The sequence below is a fragment of the Piliocolobus tephrosceles genome, chromosome 1, assembly GCF_002776525.5.
Source record: "Piliocolobus tephrosceles isolate RC106 chromosome 1, ASM277652v3, whole genome shotgun sequence".
In the NCBI taxonomy this organism is placed as follows: Eukaryota; Metazoa; Chordata; class Mammalia; order Primates; family Cercopithecidae; genus Piliocolobus; species Piliocolobus tephrosceles.
The window spans coordinates 131,064,171-131,089,207 of record NC_045434.1 but is presented as its reverse complement, the minus strand read 5'-3'; the positions used below and the strand labels follow the sequence as shown (position 1 = coordinate 131,089,207).

Here is a 25,037-nt window from a genome sequence, read left to right as displayed (position 1 = left end):
AAGTCAAACTATCTCTATTTGTGGATGACATAATTCTATTCATAGAAAATCCCTTAGCATCCACAAAAAAACTACTAGAGCTAATAAACAAATAAAGCAAACTTGCAAGCACAACAGCAACATGCAAAAATCAGTTATGCTTCTATATACCAGCAACGAATGATCCAAAAAGAAAATTAAAAAAATAAATCAATTTGCAATAGCATCAAAAACAAAAAAATAACCAAAAGAATAAGTGTAACCTTATGACCAGCCTGGCCAACATTGAGAAACCCTGTCTCTACTAAAAATAAAAACTAGCCAGGCATGGTAGTAGGCACCTGTAATCCCAGCTACTTAGGAGGCTGAGGTTGCAGTGAGCTGAGATCGCAACATTGCACCCCAACCTGGGCAACAAAAGCAAAACTCCTTCTAAAAAAAAAAAGGAATAACTGTAACCAAGAAAGTGAAAGACTTGTGCACTAAAAACTACAAAACGTTGCTAGAAAAACTTAAAGGCCTAATTAAATGGAAATACATCTATGTTCATGGATTTCAAGACTCAGTATTGTTAAGATGACAAAATTCCCCCAAAGAGATCCCAGATTCAACTCTATCAAAATTCTAAAGGCCTTTTTGCAGGATTGTTAAAGCTTATCCTCAAACTCATATGGAACTGAAAGGGTCCCTGAACAACAAAAACAATACTGAGAAATAAAAAGGAGTACTCACACTCCCTGATTTCAGAACACTGATTACAAAACTATAGTAATCAATGTGGCAGTAGAAGAAGGGTAGACATATAGACCAATGGAATAGATTTAAGAGTCCAGAAATAAGCCCACTCATCTATGGCCAATTCATTTCCAACAAAGTGCCAAGACCATTCAATGGGGAAAAGAACACTCTTCTCAACAAATGGTACTGGGACAACCAGATAACCACATGCAAAAGAATGAAGTTGGAAGCCTGTCTCACACCAGTTAAACAAATTAAATCAAAATGGACCAACAATCTGAATATAAAAGCTAAATCCGTAAAGCTCTCAGAAGGTATGGGTTGGATCTTCATGACTCTTGATTTGGCAATGGATTCTTTACATCAAAAGCACAAACAGCCAAAAAAATAAAAAATAAAAAATAAAATAAAATAAAACAAAACCAGAAATTGAACTTTATCAAAATAAAAATTCTGTGTATATCAACAGATATTATTGAAATATATTTGGTAAATGTTTAATATCCAGAACATATAAAAACCTCAATAACAAAAAGATAATCTAATTTTTTAAATGAGCAAAGGACCTGAATAGACATTTCTCAAAAAAAGATATATAAATGACTAGGCCCATAAAAAGATGTTCAACATCGTGGTCATTAAAGAAATGCAAATCAATACTACAATAATACCACTTCATATCCATTAGAATAGCTTTAATAAACAAACAAAAAAATGAAAACTAACAATTACCGACACTGATGCAGAGAAACAGAGACCCTCATACACTGCTGGTGGGAACAGTGAATCCGCTATGGATAATAAGTCTGGAAGTTCCTAAAAGAGTTGAGATAGATTACCATATGATCCAGCTATTCAATGCCTAGATATACATCCAGGAGAAATGTAAACTCATGTCCACAGAAAAACTTGTACGCATATGTTTATAGCACTGTATTCATAAAAACCAAATAGTAAAAATAACTCAAATATTCATTAAGGAATAATATGTAAATTGCAGTATATCCATACAATGGAATATTATTTAGCCATATAAAGAAATGAAGCACATGCTACAACTTGTACAAACCTTGAAAACATTATGCCAAGTAAAAGAAGCCAGACACAAAAAGTCACATTTTCTATGGTTCCTTTCATATGAAATATCCAGAACAAATATATAGAGACAGAAAGTTAAGGTTACTTTACCAGGTGATGGAAGGGGGCAAATAGAAAGTGATTATGTAATGAATACAGTGTTTTTATGGGGTGATGAAACACTTTAGAAACTAGTGGTTGCACAACAGTGTAAATACAGTAGTCCCTCCTTACCTACAGTTTTACTTTTCACAGTTTCAGTTACCTGTGGTCAACCACAGTCCAAAAGTATTAAATGGAAAATTCAGAAAGAAGCAAGTTACAGGTTTTAAATTGCTAGTCTATGGAGCTTGATGACATCTTGCACCATCCCACTCTGAGGGATATGAATCATCCCTTTGTCGAGTGTATATGTTCTCCACCCATCAGTCACTTAGTAATCATCTTGGTTATCAGATTGACTGTCATGATATTGCAGTACTTTTGTTCAAGAACCTTTATTTCACTTAATAATGGTCCCAAAGTACAAACGTAGTGATACTGGCAATTCAGTTATGTCAAAGAGAAGCTGTAAACTGTTTCCTTTACATAAAAAGGTGAAAGTTCTCAGTAAGAAGAGAAAAAAAAAATGCTAAGGTTGCTAAGATCTACAGTAAGAACAAATCTATTCGCTGAACTGCGAAGAAGGGAAAAGAAATTTGTGCAAGTTTTCCTGTTGCACCTCAAACTGCAAAAGTTATGAACATGGTGCATTTTAAGAGCTTAGGTAAAACAGAAAAGTCATTAAATGTATGGGCGAAAGACATGAACAGAAACGTGACTGACTGACGGTAATAAGGTTTGGTACTACCTGCAGTTTCAGGCATCCTCTGGCAGTCTTGAAATGTACACTCTGTGGATAAGGAGGGACTACTGTTCACTAAACACCAATGAATTGTACACTAAAAATGGTTAATCATATGTAATGTGAATTTTACCTCCGTTTAAAGAAAGACAGCCAATCATAAAATGTCCCACGTCCTGACAACACCCAATCTAGGACAAACTTCCACTTCCTTAGACCCTCTTCAAACTACTCAACCAAAGCCCAAATCCTGTAATAGGTTCCCTCTAATATCCTCTTAGTAAGACACCCCAAAGCTCCCGTTAGTGTGTGGTCTCCCTCATTGCAACAAGTAAAAAATGTGTTCAACTACGGGTGTTCTTGCTAGTCTTTTTGGATGGAGGACATTGACAAGACTAATAATTTCTCAACAGAAACAACAGAAGGCAGAGAAAACAAAGGAGTAACATCCTCGTTAAAATAAAGTAACTGCCAACTCAAGAATCCTAAAAAATAATTACCCAAAAGTGAGGGTGGAATACAGAACACGACCAGACAACAAAAACAAAGAGAATTTCTCACTACAGACCTACACTAAAGGGTACAATAGAAAGTGATCTTCAGAAATAGAAAATCACAGATGAAGAACTGAAGATGGAGGAAAGAATAAAAAGTGATACAAGTGGTAAATACGTAGGTAAATCTACACAGCAAATGATGATGAGGTTTCATGCTGGCTAAAATATATACAGAGTTTAAAATCACAAGAGTATAGTAGCAAATAAGTTGAGTAAGGGGTACAGTATGGAAGGAAATGAATAGGATTAAAATGTTTTCAGTTTCTTGCATTGTCTGGAAAGATAAAACAAATTAACAAATTATCAATCTAATCTAATTTACTTAATTTATTAACAGTTTGATTAAGTTAGGTCAAGGGTGCATACTGTGATCTCTAGGACAGGAGATCTGAAAAGTGTGAGTTGTGGGGCCCAGGGGGCGTCCCTAAGACCTTACTAGAGGATCTTCAATAAACAAAACTATTTTCATAATAATACTAACACCTTATTTGCCTTTTCACTGTCATTCTCTCACAAGTGTACAATGGAGTTTTCCAGACGCTATATAACATACAGTATCTGAACTGAAGCAAGTATAAGAACGCAACTGTCTTCTATTAAGTGAGACATTAAAGATATTTTTAAAACATGTAAAACAATGGTACTCTTCTCACTAAATTTTGTTCTGGAATGTGTATTTTTCTCAAAATGGTGTTATTCATGTTAACATGTAATGGAATATTATTATACTAAAATAAACTTATAAACATTTAAATTTAATTTCAAAAGCAGTAAAAATTGTTCTCAACTGGGATCAATACACTTGGAAATGTCTAGACTTTTTGACTGTCACACTGGGTGAGTACTACTGGCATCTAGTGACTAGAGGCTAGGTAAAAATCTTATGATGCACAGATAGTATCCATCCACAGACAGTCCACTGAACAGAAAATTATCTGGCCCAAAATGTCAACTGTGCCAAGGCTGAGAAACAACCTTGATATAAGCAACAAATAACCTGATATAATCATATAAATAAAAGTTATTTTAAAAAGTTCAAAGGGATCCTGAGAACAAAGAATTTCAGTCTCACTGAGCTAAATAAATGGATAATTTGCCACTCGTGAACTGTTAAGACCTAATATCATAAAGATGTTTACTCTCTCAATGTATAGATTCAATTTTATAAAACTGCTATGACTAAAAATTTATGGAAAGCAATGAAACAAGAAGAACAAGGTAGGAGGACCCGCCTTAGTGGAGATAAAGACTTATTATAATGCCATGTAATTAAAAGACCATAGTGTTGGTGCTTTGGATAGACAAAAGTAGACCAACAGGGGGAAAAAAAACAGAGTCCATAAACAGATCCATATGTATATGGTCACTTTATTTATGCCAAAGGTGACACCACAGAGCAGTAGGGAAGTGATCTTTTTAATAAATGATGTCATATAAAACGTACATTCACACATAAGAAAAGGTGACTCTATGCCTCACACATTATACAAAAATCAGTTCTAGATAGAAGGTAGATCTAAATACATAATAAACAATATACAAAATAATAAACAATAATAAGTTCTCGGTGGATGGTAGAAAGCAAAATAATAAAGATCCTAGGATAACATTTCTTAACCTCACCACTAGTGACACCCTGGCTAGATGTTTGTTTTGTGCATTGTAGGATGCTTAACATTCTGTACATTGTAGGATATTTAGCAGCACCACTAGCCCAACTCACTAGATGACCAGAGTACTCTACTCACTCAGTTATAAAAACTAAACATGTATTCATTCACACTGCCAAATGTCTCACCCAGATGGTGGGAGATATATGGTTAGAGAGGAGGGAACTGCCTCTAGTTGAGAAGCATAGTTTCAGAGCATAAGAGAGTATCTTCATGTCCTTGGAGCAAGGAAAGACTTAAATGGGACATTAACTATAAGAGCAAACAATGATAAAATGGACTATACTAAAATTAAGACTTTCCTTTCATCAACAGATAATATTAAGAAGGTGAAAGTCAAGCCAAAGTGGAATATATATACATATTTTAAATGTAACTAACAAAGAGTCTATTTAGAGCATATAAAAACTCCTAAAAGGAAAAGTACAGAAACTCCAATAGGAAAAACAGGGCTGTATGCATAAACTACATAATTCCTATAAACCAATAAGATAGAAACAGAAAGCTCAACAGTAATGTTGTTGAGGTGGTGAGGAGAGAAGAGATTTTGCAAAAAAGGATACCCAAACCACCAGTACATTTATGAAAGGGTGCTCAATTCCATTTGGATCAGGGAAATGCATCTTTCAGAAGACTAAAATTAGAGGATATTAATACTAAGTGTTAGTGAGGATACAGAGCAACAGGAATCCTCATATACTTGATGTGATTGATACAACCACTTTGAAAACAATTCTTGTGTCATCTTCTAAATTTGAATATACACACACTGGTCAAACCAACGACCCAGATTCTAGTCTTGGTATACACCTAATATAAATGTTGCACATATGCACCAAGAAACATGTACAAGAATGTTCACAGCAGCATTATTCAGCCCAAATGTTCTACAGTAATATGACAAATTGTGATAAAATTATACAAGTGAACCATAGCTATATCTGACAAAACTCCCAATTCTCAAATATAACGTCGAACAAAATAAACTAGACAAAATAATACTTCTGTATAATTCTATTTCTGTAAAAGTTCAAAAACAAGTAAAAAAAAAAGTTATTTTCTTTGAAGTCAGGCAAGTGGTTAATATGGGAAAGAAAAAAACAGGGATAGTGACTAAGAAAAGAAACGGGGTTTCTGGGTTGCTGGCGGTATTCTATTTCTCGATCTGTGGTGGTCATGGAGGGTTTACTTTGTGATGACTCACTGAGCTGTACCCTACACTTCATGCATTTTCCTGTATGTATTGTATTTAAATTTTTAAAAAGACACAGAGCACCATCTTTTATATGCTGTATATGTGACCTAGAAAACAATATATTACACAAATACCTTAACAATTACGGTATTAGATGTCAATTGCGAGGGAGCAAAAATTATGTCTGGAACAAAGTGACTCTCTTCTTATATTTCAAGATCCTTTGTCTAATTAAATGAAACATACAGGATCTTTAAAAGGACTGTTTGATTTTTCAATATGCTGCAGGAAGACATCATTCAATATATTTAATTTTTCTGTTTTCCATTAAGTTTTACTTATCTTAATCATTTGAAAAAATTTCATTTTCTTAAGTTTATATAAGAGAAAATAAAATATACACCTTGGAAAACATTAATTACTATTAAAGTTGAAGACGTTTGTTTCTAATATTAAAAACCTATTTTCTCACATCTAGACAAAGAAGAGGATTAAGACAGAATGCTAAATGACACCTGACCTAAAGGAGGTTTCTATCAAAAATTTATATACTTCCCTACCCACCAAACTAAGCCTTGGTTTATATTTTTATATTCCATGACATTTTAATAAAACTCTATAATACCAGTTATTATTTTATTTGCAAAAGAATCAAATATTTACTATACTAAGTTGCTCTGTATCAGTTTCCCTCTGAATTTAATCATTTATGTAGAACAGTATAGTTAACTGCATACAATGTGATTCATTTTTAAGCCACACAGTGCCACCAAGTGGTAACAAATTCTTTTTCCAAAATACCACACTGAAGCAACAGAAAAAGCTATACTGGAATATTATACTGGAATGGAAAAATCAACCTTTTAACAAATTTAAATAAGATTGTGAAGTATCTTAGCATGAAACTTTAAAAATAAAAGAGGACTTTTTTTGGAAAAGAGTAGTGTATATTATCTTGTGACAGAGTTTAGTTTTAGAGTTAAAAATTTTCTTGGAAGGCAAGGAACTATAATATAATGCTGTAGCATTTACTTTTTGTTGCTTGTTGTTTTTAAATTCCCCACATTCCCTTAGAAGATATAAGTTACTTTACAAATTAATGAAACACACACACACACACAAACACAGTAAAAGACCTGGAAGGTTTCGTAACAATCTGTTACCCTTGTTAAGTATGGGGAAGGAGTGAGGAGGGTAAATTTTAGTCTTTAGTTAATATCTGTATTAATTTGCTAGGATAAAAGAAAAAGCTAGAATCGCCTTTTAACAAAGTCCTGCAACTAACTGGTGGCTTAAACAACAAAAATTTATTGGCTCAAATATCTGGGAACTGGAAGTCCAAGACAAAAGTATCAGTAGGGTTGGTTCCTTCTCACAGCTGTGAGGAAAGATCTGTTTCAGATTTCTCCTTGGCCTATAGAGAGCCATCTTTTTCCTAGGTCTCTTCACATTGTCTTCTTTCTATTAGTGTCTCAGTATCCAAATTTCTCCTTTTTATAAGGACATCAGTGATAATTGGATAAGCCCATCCTAATGGCCTCATTCAACCTGATTACCTCTATAAAGACCCTATCTCCAAGCAAGGTTACTCTGAGGTAGAGGGGGATAGGATTTCAACATAAGAATTTGGAGGGGGATATAATTCACCCCTCAACACTACTCTTCTTTTCTGAAATTTTTGTTTATTTTTCTTATTTAAAAGGAGGACAAAAAATAGTTTCTAAAAGTTGTAAAATAACAGAATACTATTTTAATTCTACTAAAAAATTTTAACTCTACTAAAGTTAACTATTTTAACTCTACTAAAAAAAAAAAATACAAAAAACAAAATTAGCCAGATGTGATGGCACATGCCTGTAATCCCAACTACTCAGGAGGCTGAGGCAGGAGAAGGATTAAATTTTGATATAAATAATGAGTCTTATAGTTCATATCCAATGCACTTTGTCCTAGACCCCATCTCCCACCAACTCTCTTTCTCTCTCTTTTTTTTTTTTTTTTTTTTGAGATGGAGTTTCACTTTTGTTGCACAGGCTGGAATCCAATGGCATGATCTCGGCTCACTGAAACCTTCACCTCCTGGGTTCAAGCGATTCTCCTGCTTCAGTCTCCCAAGTATCTGGGATTACAGGCACCAGCCACCACGCCCAGCTAATTTTTTGTATTTTTAGCAGAGATGGGGTTTCATCATGTTGGCCAGGCTGGTCTCAAACCCCTGACCTCAGGTGATTCACCCACCTCGACCTCCCAAAGTGCCTGGCTTACAGGCATGAGCCACCGCGCCAGGCCCCAACTCTCTTTCTCAGTGTACTCATATTGGCCTTACTATGTCTCGACTATGCTCCACTTATTTTGCACTTAATATTCTCCACCTGAAGTTCTTCCTCCAAATATACATACGGATCAGTTCTTTCACATTTGTGTCCATCTCCTTCCTGGTTCTTCATATAACATCCAAAATAAAGTTATTGGAAGAGCACTCTTAGTAACTCTCTACGCCCCTCTCTGCTGATACTTTTCTTTATAGTATGCCCCTCTCTGCTGATACTTTTCTTTATAGTACTAACACCTGATACGTTATTATTTGATCATTTGTTTTTTCTCCACACTATAAAGTAAGCTTCTTGAGAAGAGAGACATTTTGCTCACTGACGTACCCTTGACATCCAAAATAGTGCCTAGAGTGTTGAACACAATTTGTGACTACTTTTTTGTTCATTATCATAAGCAGAAAGTTTCTTGAAGTTAATGCATGTCTGACTTCTAAGTAGAATCCACTGTTCCCTTTTCTAATCATTTTCTACACCAAAGGCAGAGTCATCTTTCCACTTCTCTGTAAAACACATTTTCCTTTCTCTCAGGATATAATCCTAAATCTTTTACACAGTTGAAATGACTTTGCTGGGCCCTGCCTATCTCTCCACTGTAGTCTCAGACTCTCCTCCCATCAGTTCTCAGTGATCCAAAGTACTGGCCTTCTCTCAAATTCCCCAAACATGTTCCTCTTCACCATAGGGCCTCTATACATGTAGTTCCCTTGGTCTTGAATCCTCAGCCCTCCATCACACAAATCTAGTTAACCTTAACTGATAATCTCCCTTCAGATCACAGCTCTTAAGGTCACTTACTCTGTGAAGCTCTCCTCAACCCACTCTGTGTCAAGCTCCTTTGACATATGCTCTTAACAGAACTGTTCTTTTCAGAACTCTTTCAAACATTCAGTCGATGAGTATTGATATTTCTCTCCTAATGGACCTAAGTTCCAAAACACAAAAGCAAAAACCTTCCCTGTGATTGCAAGAGAATGGGAACCATGTCTTCTATTGCTTATGCTGTTTTGAACAACTAAAAGGTAGTAGTCAACCTAATGAAGAAACACAGCCAACACAGGCTGACTATAAATGAAAAAGGCCCTGAAATCAGTCAATTACAGGAATTAAACACAACAAAGTTTCCTTTTATTAACTTCAACTGGTTTCATCAGACACACTGCATATTTCTGGGTAGGCTGCCTCTAGCCACCAGTGAGTGCACAAAAAGATCCAAGCTTATGGCCCGGAGCGGTGGCTCACGCCTGTAATCCCAGCACTTTAGGAGGTTGAGGCGGGTGGAGCACAAGATCAGAAGTTCGAGACCAGCCTGGCCAATATGGTGAAACCCCGTCTCTACTAAAAAAAAAAATACAAAAAACAAAATTAGCCAGACGTGATGGCACATGCCTGTAATCCCAACTACTCAGGAGGCTGAGGCAGGAGAACTGCTTGAATCTGGGAGGTAGAGATTGCCATAAGCCGAGATCTCGCCACTGCACTCCAGCCTGGGTGACACAGTGAGACTCCGTCTCAAAAAAAAAAAAGATCCAAGCTTATTTTAATATTTGATCATGCAATCAATTTAAAAGTGCATGAAAAGCAATAGCAATTGTCATTGTACACCTTATCTCAATTAGTGATATAACTAATTCACATGCTTTCATCAGTTATTTTGCAGGAAATTGCAGGAAAATTTTAAAAATTCCCTGTGTATGTAAATGCACTGATATGCACTGAAAACTTAAAAGGCTGCATATGAGATATAATTTACAATACAGTAATATCAAAATACAGTATTGCATAGGCAACTTTTTGCCCCCAAATTAAAAATTTATCAAGTAGCTAATTTCCTTTCAAACTGTATATAAGCATTCTAATATAGTTCGGTTTTGGGGGGGAGCCTCTCATTTTAATGTGATGTGTGATAAACAGACTTTTTACTTTTACAATGGTTCTAATACCTCTACTATTTCTCTGAATTGAGAAAATGAGGATAATTTAAATCTCTGTCACATTTATTGTTGTATCATTAGCTTTCTGGTACCTAAACAATGACTATCTACAGATTAAACTGTGTAATTTTAACAGACAGTACATATTTTTAGAGTTTCCTTAAATATCACAGTAATATTTAAAGTGGGTTGAATAAATTTTTAAAATAACTTTGTATAATAAATGACATAAAATAAGGTATACTGTAACTCCCTTTCAGATTTATGATTCTTTTCCTAAATACTTTAAGAATATCTTTCAATATATACTGACAAATAGACATACTGATAAATGTATCTATTTATAGATAATGTATAGATAAATGTATAAATAGATAAATGTATCTATTTATCAGTATATATATTGATATACTGATAGATACATTTATCAATATATCTTGAATGCATATATGCACATCTAGATGCATTTATCCTATTTACTTGCCACAGCAAACCAAAGTCACACATCTGACTCAATGCACCACATCTTGTTATTACATTCTGAAAGTATGGTTAAATATTCATTACAAAAACAAAGTCATCATTTTTGGCAAATTTTCTTCAGTAAGCCGCACCCAACAATTCCAAATAATTTAATTCCACTCATTAATTCATTACCTATAAAGGAGAACACTTTAAATGCAATGTTACAGATTGAATTGTGTTCCCCCCAAAATTCATATGTTGAAGTCCTAGTACTAAGTTAAAATGAAGCTGTTAGGGTAGGCCCTAATCCAATCTAACTGTGGTCCTTATAAGAAGACACCAAAGATGGGCATGCACTGAGAAAAGGCCATGTCAAGGACACACCAAGAAGACTGTCATCTGCAAGCCAAGGAGAGAGGCCTCAGGAGAAGCCAAGCCTGTTAACATCTTGATCCTGGACTTCTAGCCTCCAGAAATGTGAGAAAATAAATTTCTATTGTTTAGGCTACCCAGTCTATGGTACAATAGTCACCCCTTATCTGCAGTTTCACTTTCTGAGGTTTCAATTACCCAGTCAACTGTGGTCTGAAAATATTAAATCAAAAATTCCCAAAATAAACAATTCAAACCTTTTAAATTGCACACAGTTCTGTGTAGTGTGATGTAATCTCACACTGTCCTGCTCCATCCCACCCAGGTTATGCATGAACCATCCCTCTGTCCTGCGGATCCATGCTGTAGATGTTCCCTATCTATTAGCCATCTTAGTTATTGAATCAACTGTCTAGGTATTGTAGTGCTTGTGCTAAGTAAACCTTACTTAACTGTTCTATTATTATTGTTTTAAATCTCTCATTGTGTCTAATTTATAAAGTAAACTTTATCACAGATATGTATATGTAGGAAAAAAACAGTGCATATAGATTTCTGTACTGAGGTTTCAGCATCCACTGGAGGTACTGGAATGTATCCCCCATGGATTAGGTAGGTCTACTGTAGTTTCCTATGGCAGCCCTAGCAGACTAATATGTTCAACTTGGCAGAACAAATGAGATGTTTTAAATCACACCGCATTTAAGTTCTACTGTGATATACATGAATATTTCTATGTATATAGAATATTCTGAAAACACAAAACTAAGGTCACCTCGAACATGCTTTATGCTAAACGCTGAGGTGTGAGCAGAATACCAGTTTAGACAAAACAACAAGTTTGCCTAAGAAAATAATTGGTGGTCCTGCCTATTCACATTATTGCAACCCTATACAGCAATTAGATTAATACGAGGATAAGCACCCACGTCAATTTCCTTAAGTAAACAACTTAGCTCCTATATAATTGACAATATAAAACATATGGATCTCCTTTCAGCCCATACAACAGAAAACCTGTATTTAGGGCCCTTGCAAATTACCTTAATCAAAATAAATTGCTAACTAACCTTTCTTGTGGCTGAGAAAATTCTAGACCACTATTAAGAACCTAGCTGTGCTTCAGATAAACTTGGGAAACTTTTAAAAATGACAGATTGTGTAACTCCTCCCCTGGAATTTGATTCCACTTCACCAAGGCCTATAGACTTCCTGAAGCACCCCATACAACTTGGATGTGTAGCCAAAACAATCTAGGGAATTTTTAAATATTTCTGTACTTGAAGACTTTTTTAAAACTACTGATGTTCAGTCCCCTTCGGAAAAATTCCAATCTAAATGACTCTGGCAATGGTGTGTGTGTGAATATCTCCTTTGGCATTGTGATGTGCAGCCATAATTGAAAACAATGGTCTAGAGTTCAGATATCATAATTATCATGTGTTGTAATTAGTGTGAAGCATATACCAAATACCAGGGTATATAACTGATTCTCTATTAAAAAAATACATGGCTGAGGCAGGCAGATCACAAGGTCAAGAGATCTAGTCCATCCTGGCCAACATGGTGAAATCCTATCTCTACTAAAAATACAAAAATTAGCTGGGCGTGGTGGCACATGTCTGTAGTCCCAGCTACTCAGGAGGCTGAGGCAGGAGACTCACTTGAACCCGGGAGGCGGAGTTTACAGTGAGCAGAGACCATGCCACTGCACTCCAGCCTAGCAACAAAGCGAGACTCCATCTCAAAAAAAAAAAAAAAAATTACTTACATTCCATTGAACTATAAATATACACTGTAGTATGGCTTTATTATGAAAATTATCTGTATGCCTTCATTTATCCAGGTAGAAAAGACATTGAGAACCTCAAACAAAATACTAGCAAACAAAATTCAACAGCACATTGAAAGGATTATACACCGTAACCAAGTGAGATTTATTTCTGGAATCCAAGGGTAGTTCAACATAAAAAATTTTAAAAAAATCAATGTAACACAGCACATTAACAAAACAATGGACAAAACCCATGACCATTCAATTGATGCAAAAAAAAAAAAAAAAAAAAAAAAGACAAAATTCAATATCCTTTTGTTAATAACCAGATCCAAGAAACTACGAATAGAAGGAAACTACTTCAATATAATAAAAGCAATACACAAAAAGCCCATTTCTTTCTTTCTTTCTTTTTGGTGGGGGGTAAGAGTCTCACTATGTCACCCAGGTTGAAGTGCAATGGCGTGATCTCGGCTCACTGCAACCTCCACCACAGGGTTCAGCGATTCTCCTGCCTCAGTCTCCTGAGTAGCTGGGATTACAGGTGCATACAACCGCATCCAGCTAATTTTTGTATTTCTGGTAGAGATGGGGTTTCACCATGTTGACTAGGCTGGTCTCAAACTCCTGATCTCATGATCCATCCACCTCGGCCTCCCAAAGTGCTGGGATTACAGGTGTAAGCCACCATGCCAGGGCAAGAAAAGCCCACTTCTACATACATTGTACTAGAATTCCTAGCCAGAGCACTTAGGGGAGGGGATGAGAAGAGGTAGGAAGGACAGAGGGAGTCTGACTGCTCTCCCAAGTCTCATCTCTTTTCAATCAGATAGAAATCAGGCCCTTTTTTCCTCATTTCTCAGAACATTTCCAAGTATTACTTCTCATTATTCTTATATTCTTATATTGTTCCATTTGCATTTTAAGCATACAGCATAAAGGCTGGAAAACAATGAAACATGCAAATAAGTGCTGTAGTCCCAGCTACTCAGGAGGCTGAGGCATGACAATCGCTTGAATCCAGAGGCAGAGGTTGCAGTGAACCAAGTCATTATACCACTGCACTCCAGCGTGGGTGACACAATGAGACTCTGTCTAAAAAAACAAACAAACAAAAAAGACTAATTGAACTTGTGTGAAAATGTAAAAATTTTTGTGCAACAAAAGATATACAGAGTAAACAGAACCAATGGAATGGGAGAAAATATCTCTGCAAATCATATATCGAACAAGGGAGTAGTATCTACAACATACACAGAACTACAACTCAACAGAAAAACAACATGATTTAAAAATGGGCAAAAGACTTGAATAGACATTTCTCCAAGGACAAACATATGGCCAATAAGCATATGAAAAGATGCTCAACATCACTAATTATTAGACAAACACAAATCAAAACCATAATAACACATCATAGCCACTATCAAAAAACAAAAACAAAATATCAAGTGTTGGCAAGGATGTAGAGAAATAGGAACATTTGTGCACTGTTGGTGGGAATGTCAAATGGTGCAGCCACTACAGAAAACTATGGTGGCTCCTCAAAAAACTAAAAATAGAATTACCATATGATCCAGCAATTCCACTTCTAGGTATATATCCCTGAAAATTGAAAGCAAGGTCTTGAAGAGATATTTGTACACCCATGTTCACTGCAACATTATTCACAATAGCTAAATGGTGGAAGCAACACAGGTGTCCACCAATGGACAAATAAACAACACGTGTTACATACATACAATGCAGTATTATGCAGACTTAAAATGGGAGGAAATTCTGCAAAATACTGTAATATGGATGAACTCTGAAAACATCACACTTGTGAAATAAGCCAGTCACAAAAAGACAAACACTATATGATTCTGCTTATGAGACACTTAGAGTAGTCAAATTCAAAGAGACAGAAAAATGGTGATTTCCAGGACGTGAGGAGCAGGAGAAACGGAGGAACTGTTGTTTAATGGGTATAGAGGTTCAGTTTTACAAGACAAGAAGTTATGAAGATGGATGGTGGTGATGAGTACACATTATAAATGTATACAGTAACACTGAACTGTACACTTTAAAATGGCAAATTTCATGTTACTTATAGTTTACCATAATAAAAAACTGGAAAAAAATTACCAATGGGGATGAGATAGACATCAATAAATAACAAATATCTCTGGATTTGCTCCAGAATAACCTGAGGGGCAGGAAAAAATGGGTGAGAGTATAAATAAGAGTATACATGTAATTACGTATTTTCCTGTGTAATATTTCTTACGTTATTTCACTGAATTATTTTAATATTTACTAAATTATTTTACCACTCTGTTGAGAGCAGTATAACATAAGGCTTTAATAGCACAGACTCTCAAGCTATACTACTCCATTCAAATCCTAGCTCTTCCATTGCTAAACTCATATTTTAGTTTTGCTATCTGTAAAATGAGGATTGAGTTAATATTTAAAAAGTACTTATAACAGTGTCTGGCAGGTAGTAAGCACTATATAAACGTTAAATAAGTCTGCATTTATAATGGTTTTGATTTTTAATCCATCAGACAAAAAATATCTGTGATAACCACAGAAAGAGTAAACATATAAACTTCTGTTAAAAAATACATATATATAAAAGGTAACCACGGTTTTTGTTTTTACCAGTTTAAAAAATAGAAGAGCCCATCAACTATACAGGGTGTTGCAGGAGATGTCAATATTTAGCACTTCGTTATCTTGTCATACTTTAAAGTCATTCAATTAATAGGTAGCTCAGTTTACAATCATAAATATCAAGAGAAAGTGACTTCCCAGTAATGAGATGTAGGAAATGCTCCCCCCAAAATATGGCACCTTGGCATTTGAGAAAACAGCAGAAGCAGGAAGGTCTCTCATTCTTTTCTCCCCTGAAGTAGGCCATAAAATCTAGGAAAGTCATTCTTTGACTTTTTCTCTCCCTTCTCTCCTAAAACTCTTATGGGATAGGTGTCCCTATAGATGTGTCACATAGAGATGCCAAGAAGAATCTGAACAAACAGGCTTTGCTAACTCCACCCCAGTTTATCACCATTAGATCATACCCTTTTGTCCTCTAATCATTCTCCTGCATGACTGTCCATAGTAATACAGCTCTCTGTTGTTTTGCCAAGTCTTCATATCTGAAGTCTCTCATGTCATGCAAAATTTTTATTAAATAAATTTGTATGCACTTCTCTTGTTAATCTGTCTTGGTTAGAGAGATCTCCACCATGAATCTAGGGATGGGTGAGGAAATATATCAGAACTACATCCCATATACCAGGGACTATGTCACCCCATCAAGGCAGAGGCAGGATTTGAGCTAAGCTTTCTTGGATGAGTTAGATTTCAAGGGTAGAGATAAACTGAGGATGAGACTGGTAAAGAAGGTATGAGTACAGATGAAAGTGAGGGTTTTTTCATATAACAATGATAATCAGGCTGCAGCAAAATGCTTACTGAAGAATAGTAGGAGATAAAACTGTTGATTAGAACATAAATTTGGAAGCTCCTAGATATAATACCTAAGAATTAAAATTTATTCTTAAGGAGTAATTAATGTTTTTGAACAATATAATTAAGGTAACTTCCTAAAACGTTGAATCAAATGGTCTTATCCAAATGAAATGAACACAGACACATCATCCAAGATGAGTGTTGGGAATAGAAAGAAAAAGATAAATACATGCTATATCGCCGAAGTAAAAGCAAAAAGACTTAATAACTGACCAAATCTTTATAACAGAAGGTAAGCAATACAAATATTTGGAGAGATTCTGAGCTCGATGACGAGAGAATGGTAATCCCATTAGCAAGAATAGGTTTTGAAAGCAAAGGTGATGAATCACCATTAGACATGGTGATGTCAGAATACACAAGTGAAAATGTCCAAACTGTTTTTACTAGAAGACATGTTTCATAAATGTCAGTAAAAATGTTCTGATTAGAAACAGAAATGTGTCCGTTGGTTGGAAGCGAAGTATATAGAAAGAAGGTGGCATAAATATGAATAGTTAAAGAGTAATTTAAGGGGGAAATTTGCTCAAATAAAAATATAATTCCTTAAGTTGAGGATAAGACTCTTTTTAAGAACTAAAAGTCAGTCTGCCATTGCTGTAACCTGACCAAAAATAAAATTTGATTAGATATTAAAGCATTGTATGTCAATACTGATTGATTACTCAAGAAATATTGAGGACCTCTGTGCCAAGAACTGCTCTAGACAGTGAGTATATAATGGTTAACAAGGTAGGCAAGATCATACTGTTGTGTGTAACTTTTATCCTAATAGTTTGTTGAATCATTATTAATCTAAAGACCACAGGATCACTTTGACCTAAACTTTGCTATTCAGGGTGGAAAATATTTGCATTATCAAATATTAGGATTTCTATTCAGCTACTTAGACACACTAATATAAATCTAAGATTTAATACATTCAATACACCCTTAGCCATTCAATATTTTTGGTAAGACTTTTGCCATCAGTAGCATAATTATTCACTAATGGTATTAAATCTTGTTCAATTAACAATAAGCAGAGGCCAGAATCTCTAATAAAAACAGCAGCTCATAAGTCTACATGGAGCAATCTTTAGGTCAATAGAACATTTAATGTATAAACATGCTTTGTAATATCTTGCAGAAAGATATTAGAATTAAAAAATGAATCAGGCATGGTGGCTCACGCCTGTAATCCCAGCACTTTGGGAGGCTGAGGCGGGTAGATCACCTGAGCTCAGGAGTTACAGACCAGCCTGGCCAACATGGCGAAACCCCATCTCTACTAAAAATACAAAAATTACCTGGGCGTGGTGGCAGGCGCCGGTAACCACAGGCTGAGGCATGAGCATCGTTTGAACCCGGGAGGTGAAGGTTGCAGTGAGCCAAGATCACACCACTGCACTCCAGCCTGGGGGATACAGCAAGACTTGTCTCAAAAAAAAAAAAAAAAAAAAAAAACAGAATTCGAGGGACATTAAGATTTCATGCTGACGATTCTCACATCTCAAGTTACAGGTCTCATATCTAACTGCCACCTGACATTTCTAATCAGAAGTCCTGAGCTACTTAAAGCTTAATACATCTAAAATGTAGCTCTTGTTCTCTCCAAATGTTCTTCTTCACAGTACCTATCTGTGAATAATACAGCACTACTGCCCAGCTAGAAACATGAGTCATCCTTAACTCCTTCCTTATTCTCCCACTCCCACCTCCATTACAATTAACCACCAAAGCTGGTCTCTTTTGTTGTCTAAATCTCTCTCAAATCCAACCACATCTTTCTATCCCCACTTCTACCACTCTCAAGTCAGGCTAGCATGCTCCCCATACTAACCAGTCATCCTGAATCCAATCTAGCTTTCCCTGTGATCTGTTCTCCCCATTTTAATTAGGTTCGTTTGCTAAAACAGATAGAATAAAATCATTTCCTCACATTTAAACTCCTTCAATGGTTTACAAAAGCCTCAATAAAATGGCCTAGTCTTACTCTCTCACCTTCTCTCTTGACACTAGCCACTCCCCACGGTGAGCTCTACATTCAAAACTTACATTTCTTTCAGTTCCAGCAATCTTCCCTTTCTGTTACCTCTCATCCTTTGTACATGCTATTTCTTCTGCTAACAGGCCTTCCCCATATTTTTTATCTACATTAATCACCAACAGTTCCTCCAAGTTTCAGTTTAAGTGTCACTTCTGGGAGGCCTTGCCATATTTCCATCCAGTCATTAAATACATATTTATTAAACATCTACTATGAGTAAAGTATTAGCTATAATAAAGTACTGAATATATATCTTAATAAATAAAACAGACATGGCCCTTGCCTTCCAGGAACAGAGACTATCACAATACTAATGATACTTGATTAAAATTACTTATTTAGTTATCTTTTCTCCTCAGACTAGTAAAGGGTGATCTAAAACCAACTTAATTACAATCACCAATTCATAAAACATCAGAAAAATCAATAAAATATTAAACAAAAATTTACTAAGCCCACTGACTTCAGCCTAGTTAGAAGACCGTAAAAGTTTCAAATATCTACCTTTTTTTTTTTTTTTTTTTTTTGAGACAGAGTTTCATTCTGTCTCCCAGGCTGGAGTACAATGGCGCGATCTCGGCTCACTGCAACCTCTGTCTCCCAGGTTCAAGTGATTGATTCTCCTGCCTCAGCCTCCCAAGCATCTGGGATTACAGGCACCTGCCATCACACTCAGCTAATTTTTATATTTTTAGTAGAGACAGGATTTCACCATGTTGGCCAGGCTGCTCTTGAACTCCTGACCTCAGGCAATTCACCTGCCTCACCCTCCCAAAGTGCTGGGATTACAGATGTGAGCCACCCCGCCTGGTCTCAAATATCTACTTTAATGGTCATCTCAAAAGAATAGTAAATCAGACATCAGAAGACTTAGGTTCCAATTCTGCCTCTGCAATTACCTACCTAACCTCAAGCCAGTCATTTATTATTTCTGAATCTCTTACCCTTAAGTGTAATATTATAATAATCAAAATAATGAGGATGAAGTTTTCACGGTATCATTTATTTCTTGGTAGATTCAAAAAATAAACTTGTTTCCACAGTTTGAAAAAAATAGCACAAGGAAACAGTTCAAATAATAAATTCCTAAGCTGTGGTAAAATGTAAACTTCAGTACATTTAAGAAACTGCCAGCAACTCTGGCAATATGGACATCCAGTTAAATGAAACTGTTTTTACGAAATAATGTCTAGAAACTAAAATAAGAGCTTTGGTTCATGCCCCATCTGCCCATATTTTCCCAAGGTGAAAATTCTATTTTTTTTTTCAACTCTAAATGATATCTTGCTCTATGAAGCCTTTCCTGACTTCTTCCTTAAAAACGTCCTCCTCAGGCCTACTACTACACTGTACTACTCAGACTTCGCAGTATTGTGTTCATCATTTGTACTATAATTAGTTGAATGATACTGGGAATTCTAATGACTAATTATGCATCCCTAACATATAGCACAGTGCCTAGAATATTAGATTTCAGTAAAGGCTTACTGATTGCCTTGTTTTATTTAGCACTTTTATTTACAGTTTAGACCAATCATAGAAGGCTAAAGTATAGCCATGGCAAAATTCTTTGGTCTAAAGGAGCAGTTGCATGGTTTCCTGTTCACACATTGGAATGATACTGGCCACTTAGTCTTTGTTAGGTTTAAAAACATTTCAGATTTTGATAGAAACTTTTATACTAAACCCAAGCATGGCTTATGAAACTTTCTTTGGAAAAACTACTGACAGCTCAACTTCAAAAGAGAACAATGTAGCCTCCCTTTAAACAAATTTAACAGCACAGTGAAACCAAGGGTGAGTTTTAAGAGATGTAGATCAAGAGAGACAGATATACAGTTGACCCTTCACATCTGAAGGGGACTGGTTCCAGGACAACCCCCCAGATACCAAAATGCACAGATGCTCAAATCCCTTATATAATATGGCATAGTACTATAAACATATCTAGGAATAAAAGCATCACACTAGAGAATACTATTTTAAAAATACCAAAAGATGCCAATTTGTAAAAATAACTCAGAGAAATCTATCACAGTAACATTAAGGATTTTCTCGGCTCTTTTCTTACGGTTGTAAATTTAAGTATTTAAGTTGTCTAGAATTAAATAATTCAAAAAAAAAAGGAGTTCACTCATATTAAAGCTGGAATTAAGACTAATAACTGTAGCTTATCATACATAATAAGAATAGTAAAAAATAACTACAAAGAAGCATTCTAATGCTTGAGTTGTAAAAGATAATAGATTTTTTTTTTTTTTTTGAGACGGAGTCTCGCTCTGTCACCCAGGCTGGAGTGCAGTGGCGTGATCTGAGCTCACTGCAAGCTCGGCCTCCTGGGTTTACGCCATTCTCCTGCCTCAGCCTCCGGAGTAGCTGGGACTACAGGCGCCCGCCACCTCGCCCGGCTAGTTTTTGTGTATTTTTTAGTAGAGACGGGGTTTCACCGTGTTAGCCAGGATGGTCTCGATCTCCTGACCTCGTGATCCGCCCATCTCGGCCTCCCAAAGTGCTGGGATTACAGGCTTGAGCCACCGCGCCCGGCCGACAATAGATTTTAAGCAGACTGCTATTAATCTAGACTTAATGAACCTAGTATTTAGTAATGGCTTTTATTTTCTTTTTATTTACAGGCTATGCTGATGTTAGTTTGTAGCAAACTATAAAGAAATTTGCCATAAGGAAATATTTATCCTAAAAAAAATAGTATGAAGGGAAAAAAAGGCAAATAATCTGATTATTCAATATTAACTTTGACTGTAATACCTAAAACACAAAGGTATGTTAATTGATGGAACTGATGGACTTAACAGCAAAAAATAAAAATCTTCACATATATTCTCCAATAGAATTTAAGTTGTAATGAAGGTGATATTTCAAACCTTTGAGCACTCTCACAATTTAAAAAATGCACAGTAAAATAAATACTACTTTCTGCCAATTAGACTAGCAAGGATAAAACAAATATTTAGCAGAATGTGGGAAAACATATTCTCATAAACTAGCAATAAGAATATTAAGTGATACAACCTCATTGCAGTTTTATTATATCAGAAGTTAAAGGGCACATATCCTTGACCCAGCAATCTACTGCTACAAATTATCCTGACACTCTCACACACTCCCATTGATATAATCAAAAATATTTATTGCAGCAGTACTTATATACAGGCAAAAAATCCTGAGATTTACTTAAATATTAATAAGGTAACAGTTATAATAAATGTGGTACATATATGGACAAATGTCCAAAATATATTGATAAGCAGAAAGAGAAAGATGTAGAATACATACCAGCTATTTTTGCTAAGTTATGGGGAGTACAGTGCTGGGTGGGAGGTAAGAGTTTTACTTTTTACTTTAAACACTATTTGCTCATAAAGTCACGTGACTTTTATAAAAAATGTACATTTTGAAAATACTAAATGTGGCTGGGTGCAGTGGCTAACGCCTATCATCTCAGCACTTTGGGAGGCTGAGGCCAGTGGATTGCCTGAGGTCAGGAGTTAGAGACCAGCGTGGTCAACACAGTGAAACCCCATCTCTACTAAAAATACTGAAATTAGCCAGGTGTGGTGGCATGCACCTGTAGTCCCAGCTACTCAGGAGGCTGAGGCAGGAGAATCGCATGAACTCAGGAGGCAAGGCTGCAGGGAGTTGAAATTGCGCCACTGTACTCCAGCCTGGGCGACAAGAGCAAAACTTTGTCTTAAAAAAAAAAAAAGTGAAATACTAAATACTAACTGTTACTTGGCAATACAGCTGGAAAGGGTCAATGTATGTTGTATAATCTCATCTAGAATGAAGAACAAGGAACTGTATTAATTTAAAAGTTTTCTTTTTCATGCTACAACAAAGGGCAGCACATCTACAGTGCTACTAAAGAAACAAGTACAGAGAGGTTAAGTTAGAAACTAGATAAATTAATCTAGGACAAATATCCATAAAGAATTTCAAATTCTTGGATTCAGGGATTCTGCAGTCTTAGCAGCAGCTGCCTATGTTAAATACTGAAGCACAAAATGAAGAGGAAGACTCTGCAACTGAGGTACAGCTAGCAGCCTCTGAGAAGAAAAATTAGTCTAAAATATTTGTGGAGACATGTAAGTTAGGCAATCTCAAGGTTAAATTTCTCTGGCTCCTCAACCCTAACCAACAATAGGACTAAACACAGTTCATATCCAGGATTAAAAAGAAAAAAAGAAAAAAAAAGAACCAAGGTCTATATACGGTAAGAATCTATGTCTAAGAAAATCCTTCTGGGAAGACAGAAGGAACAGCATAAGAAAAGGTCAATGTCCAACTCTGTGTTCAAGCATTATGGCAGAAGCTACAGAAAGGAAAAGCAACAAATTGATCCCAGTGGGGAAGAACCTTTTCTTGCTTTGGACTTGCTAGAGGGCAATCAAGCTTCAGGCATAAAAATCTACAGATGATTACTACAGTCAACCCAACTAGCCAAATTTCAAACACAGGAAAAAAACAAAAAAACAAAAAAAAAACCCACTAGTCAAAATGCTTTAAAATTTAAGTGTGTTATTTCTTAAGAAAGTATATTGTTTAGGCTGGGTGCAGTGGCTCACACCTGTAATCCCAGAACTTTGGGAGGCCAAGGAGGGTGGATCACCTGAGGTCAGGAGTTTGAGACTAGCCTGACGAACATGGTGAAACACCATCTCTACTTAAAAACACAAACTTAGCCGGGTGTGGTATCACATGCCTGTAATCCCAGCTACTTGGGAAGCTGAGGCAGGAGAATTGCTTGAACCCAGGAGGCAGAGGTTGCAGTGAGCTGAGATTGCACCACTGCATTCCCACCTGGGCAACAGGAGCGAAACTCCGTCTCAAAAACAAAACAGAAAAAGTATATTGTTCATATATGTTATATTACATATCTACAATAAAAAAAATTGAAATACCTTTCAACAAATAGCAAGCTTCCTCAGTTGTGGGAATCAAAAATGTTACCACAGTTCCAGGCTATAATTCTACAATTTCTTCCTCCATCCTAACAGTTTTTTACCTTCAGAGAAATGAGGAAAAGTTTCCTTCACTTCTTACATGTGTGACTAGTGTTCCCAATCTTCTACTTGTATTAGTCTACCTTTCAAAATCTTTAAAGAAATAACTAGTACAAACCCACAAAGAAAACACTCTTCATAGCAAACACTTCAAATTTTTGCAACATGGATTAATACCTCCACTTGGAAATACTAATCAAAATCAACAATGACAGTCTTACTTTAGGTCTGAACTAAGAGTATTTTACTAGCCATTGTATTTCAACTGGATTGAAAGAAGACTTGGGAAATAATTTATTTCTCTTTCTAAAATGTCTATAATGCTGTCTCTGGATTGTCCTCAGTGGCTCCTTCCTATGGCCCAACAGCAACTGAAGTGCCAATGCCCCCATTCCATTCCAGCTAGCATTCTGAATCTCTATTTGCCTGGGAGAAAAGAACACTTTTCATTGATCTATGTTTAACAAAACATTTACTGAATGCACACAGTATTCCCAGCACTGTGCTACTAAGATAAATGAGACATGGATGGTATCTACCTTCAAACTCATAGTCTAATAAAGGAGACAAACTATGCCCAGGCCTGGCTTAAAGGATCAGACGATGCTTCAGATAGGCTATTTCAGAAGATCAGCTGACAACTAGCAGAGAGGGCTCTGGCAATTGGGGAGGCACGGGGTTGAGGGAAAGTGACAAGCACCTAGGACTAGAACTAGGAATATGAAACATCATACTTAGTTTATTCATATAATCCTCAGCATTCTGGCATAGCTACAGTAAGATAACTGCATGCCGTGTTATACGGTTTACTACATTTTATTCCGAAAGTGATGGGGGACAGTTAAAGAGACAGGTAGAAGAAGGAAAAGAGTATAGAAAAGTTAGCAAGTAGGAACAGAGATATGGAGAATCCAATAAACCAAATCACAGAGAAAACATAAATACTTCGTAGTGTGTTCATACAATGGAATATTACTAAAAATAAAACAGCAATAAAAAATAATGAACTGCTGATACAGTCACAACATAGACGAAGCTCAAGAACATTATGTTGAATGAAAAAGCCAGATACAAGAGTACATACTATATATAAAATTCAAGAACAGGCAAAACTAAATTATGCTGACAGAATTCAGAAAGATGATTACTTCAGGGGAAAAAAGCTATTGGATTGGAAGCGGGGAAAGCACAAGAAACTTTCTAAAGTAATGAAATGTTCTATATCTTGATCTAGGTGGCGGTTACATGTATGAATGTGTATGCGAGAAGTCATTCAGCTCTATACCTCAAATTTTATGTTACTATATATATGTAAACTATACCATAATAAAAAAGAAAAAAATACATATATAAGCATGGTGGAAAATAAGGTCAGAATAAGTTAAACCAGTGTCATCCCACAAGCAGTATCAAACATAGAAAATCAGAACAAAAGTTCTAACAGACACTGTATATTCAACTAGAAAACAAATCCCTAATAAGACCTTCAAGTACAAAAGTCTGGCTTCTTCTCCACTGTAAGAGGATATATAG

The 25,037-nt window shown here is 35.8% G+C and overlaps 1 protein-coding gene across 17 annotated transcripts in view; it reads right to left on the bottom strand.

Annotated features, from left to right (window-relative positions):
* Positions 1–25,037, bottom strand: part of ZNF644 (zinc finger protein 644) — a 102,764-nt gene that overhangs the window by 42,268 nt on the left and 35,459 nt on the right. The window contains exon 1 of one of the 17 annotated variants that reach the window (XM_023194708.1): positions 1,450–1,516. The exons of the other annotated variants lie outside the window; for them this stretch is intronic. Coding sequence (XP_023050476.1) covers positions 1,450–1,481 — 32 coding nt within the window. The 5' untranslated portion in view covers positions 1,482–1,516. Of the gene's footprint in view, positions 1–1,449; positions 1,517–25,037 lie in introns of those variants that run through there. 17 annotated transcript variants of the gene reach the window in all.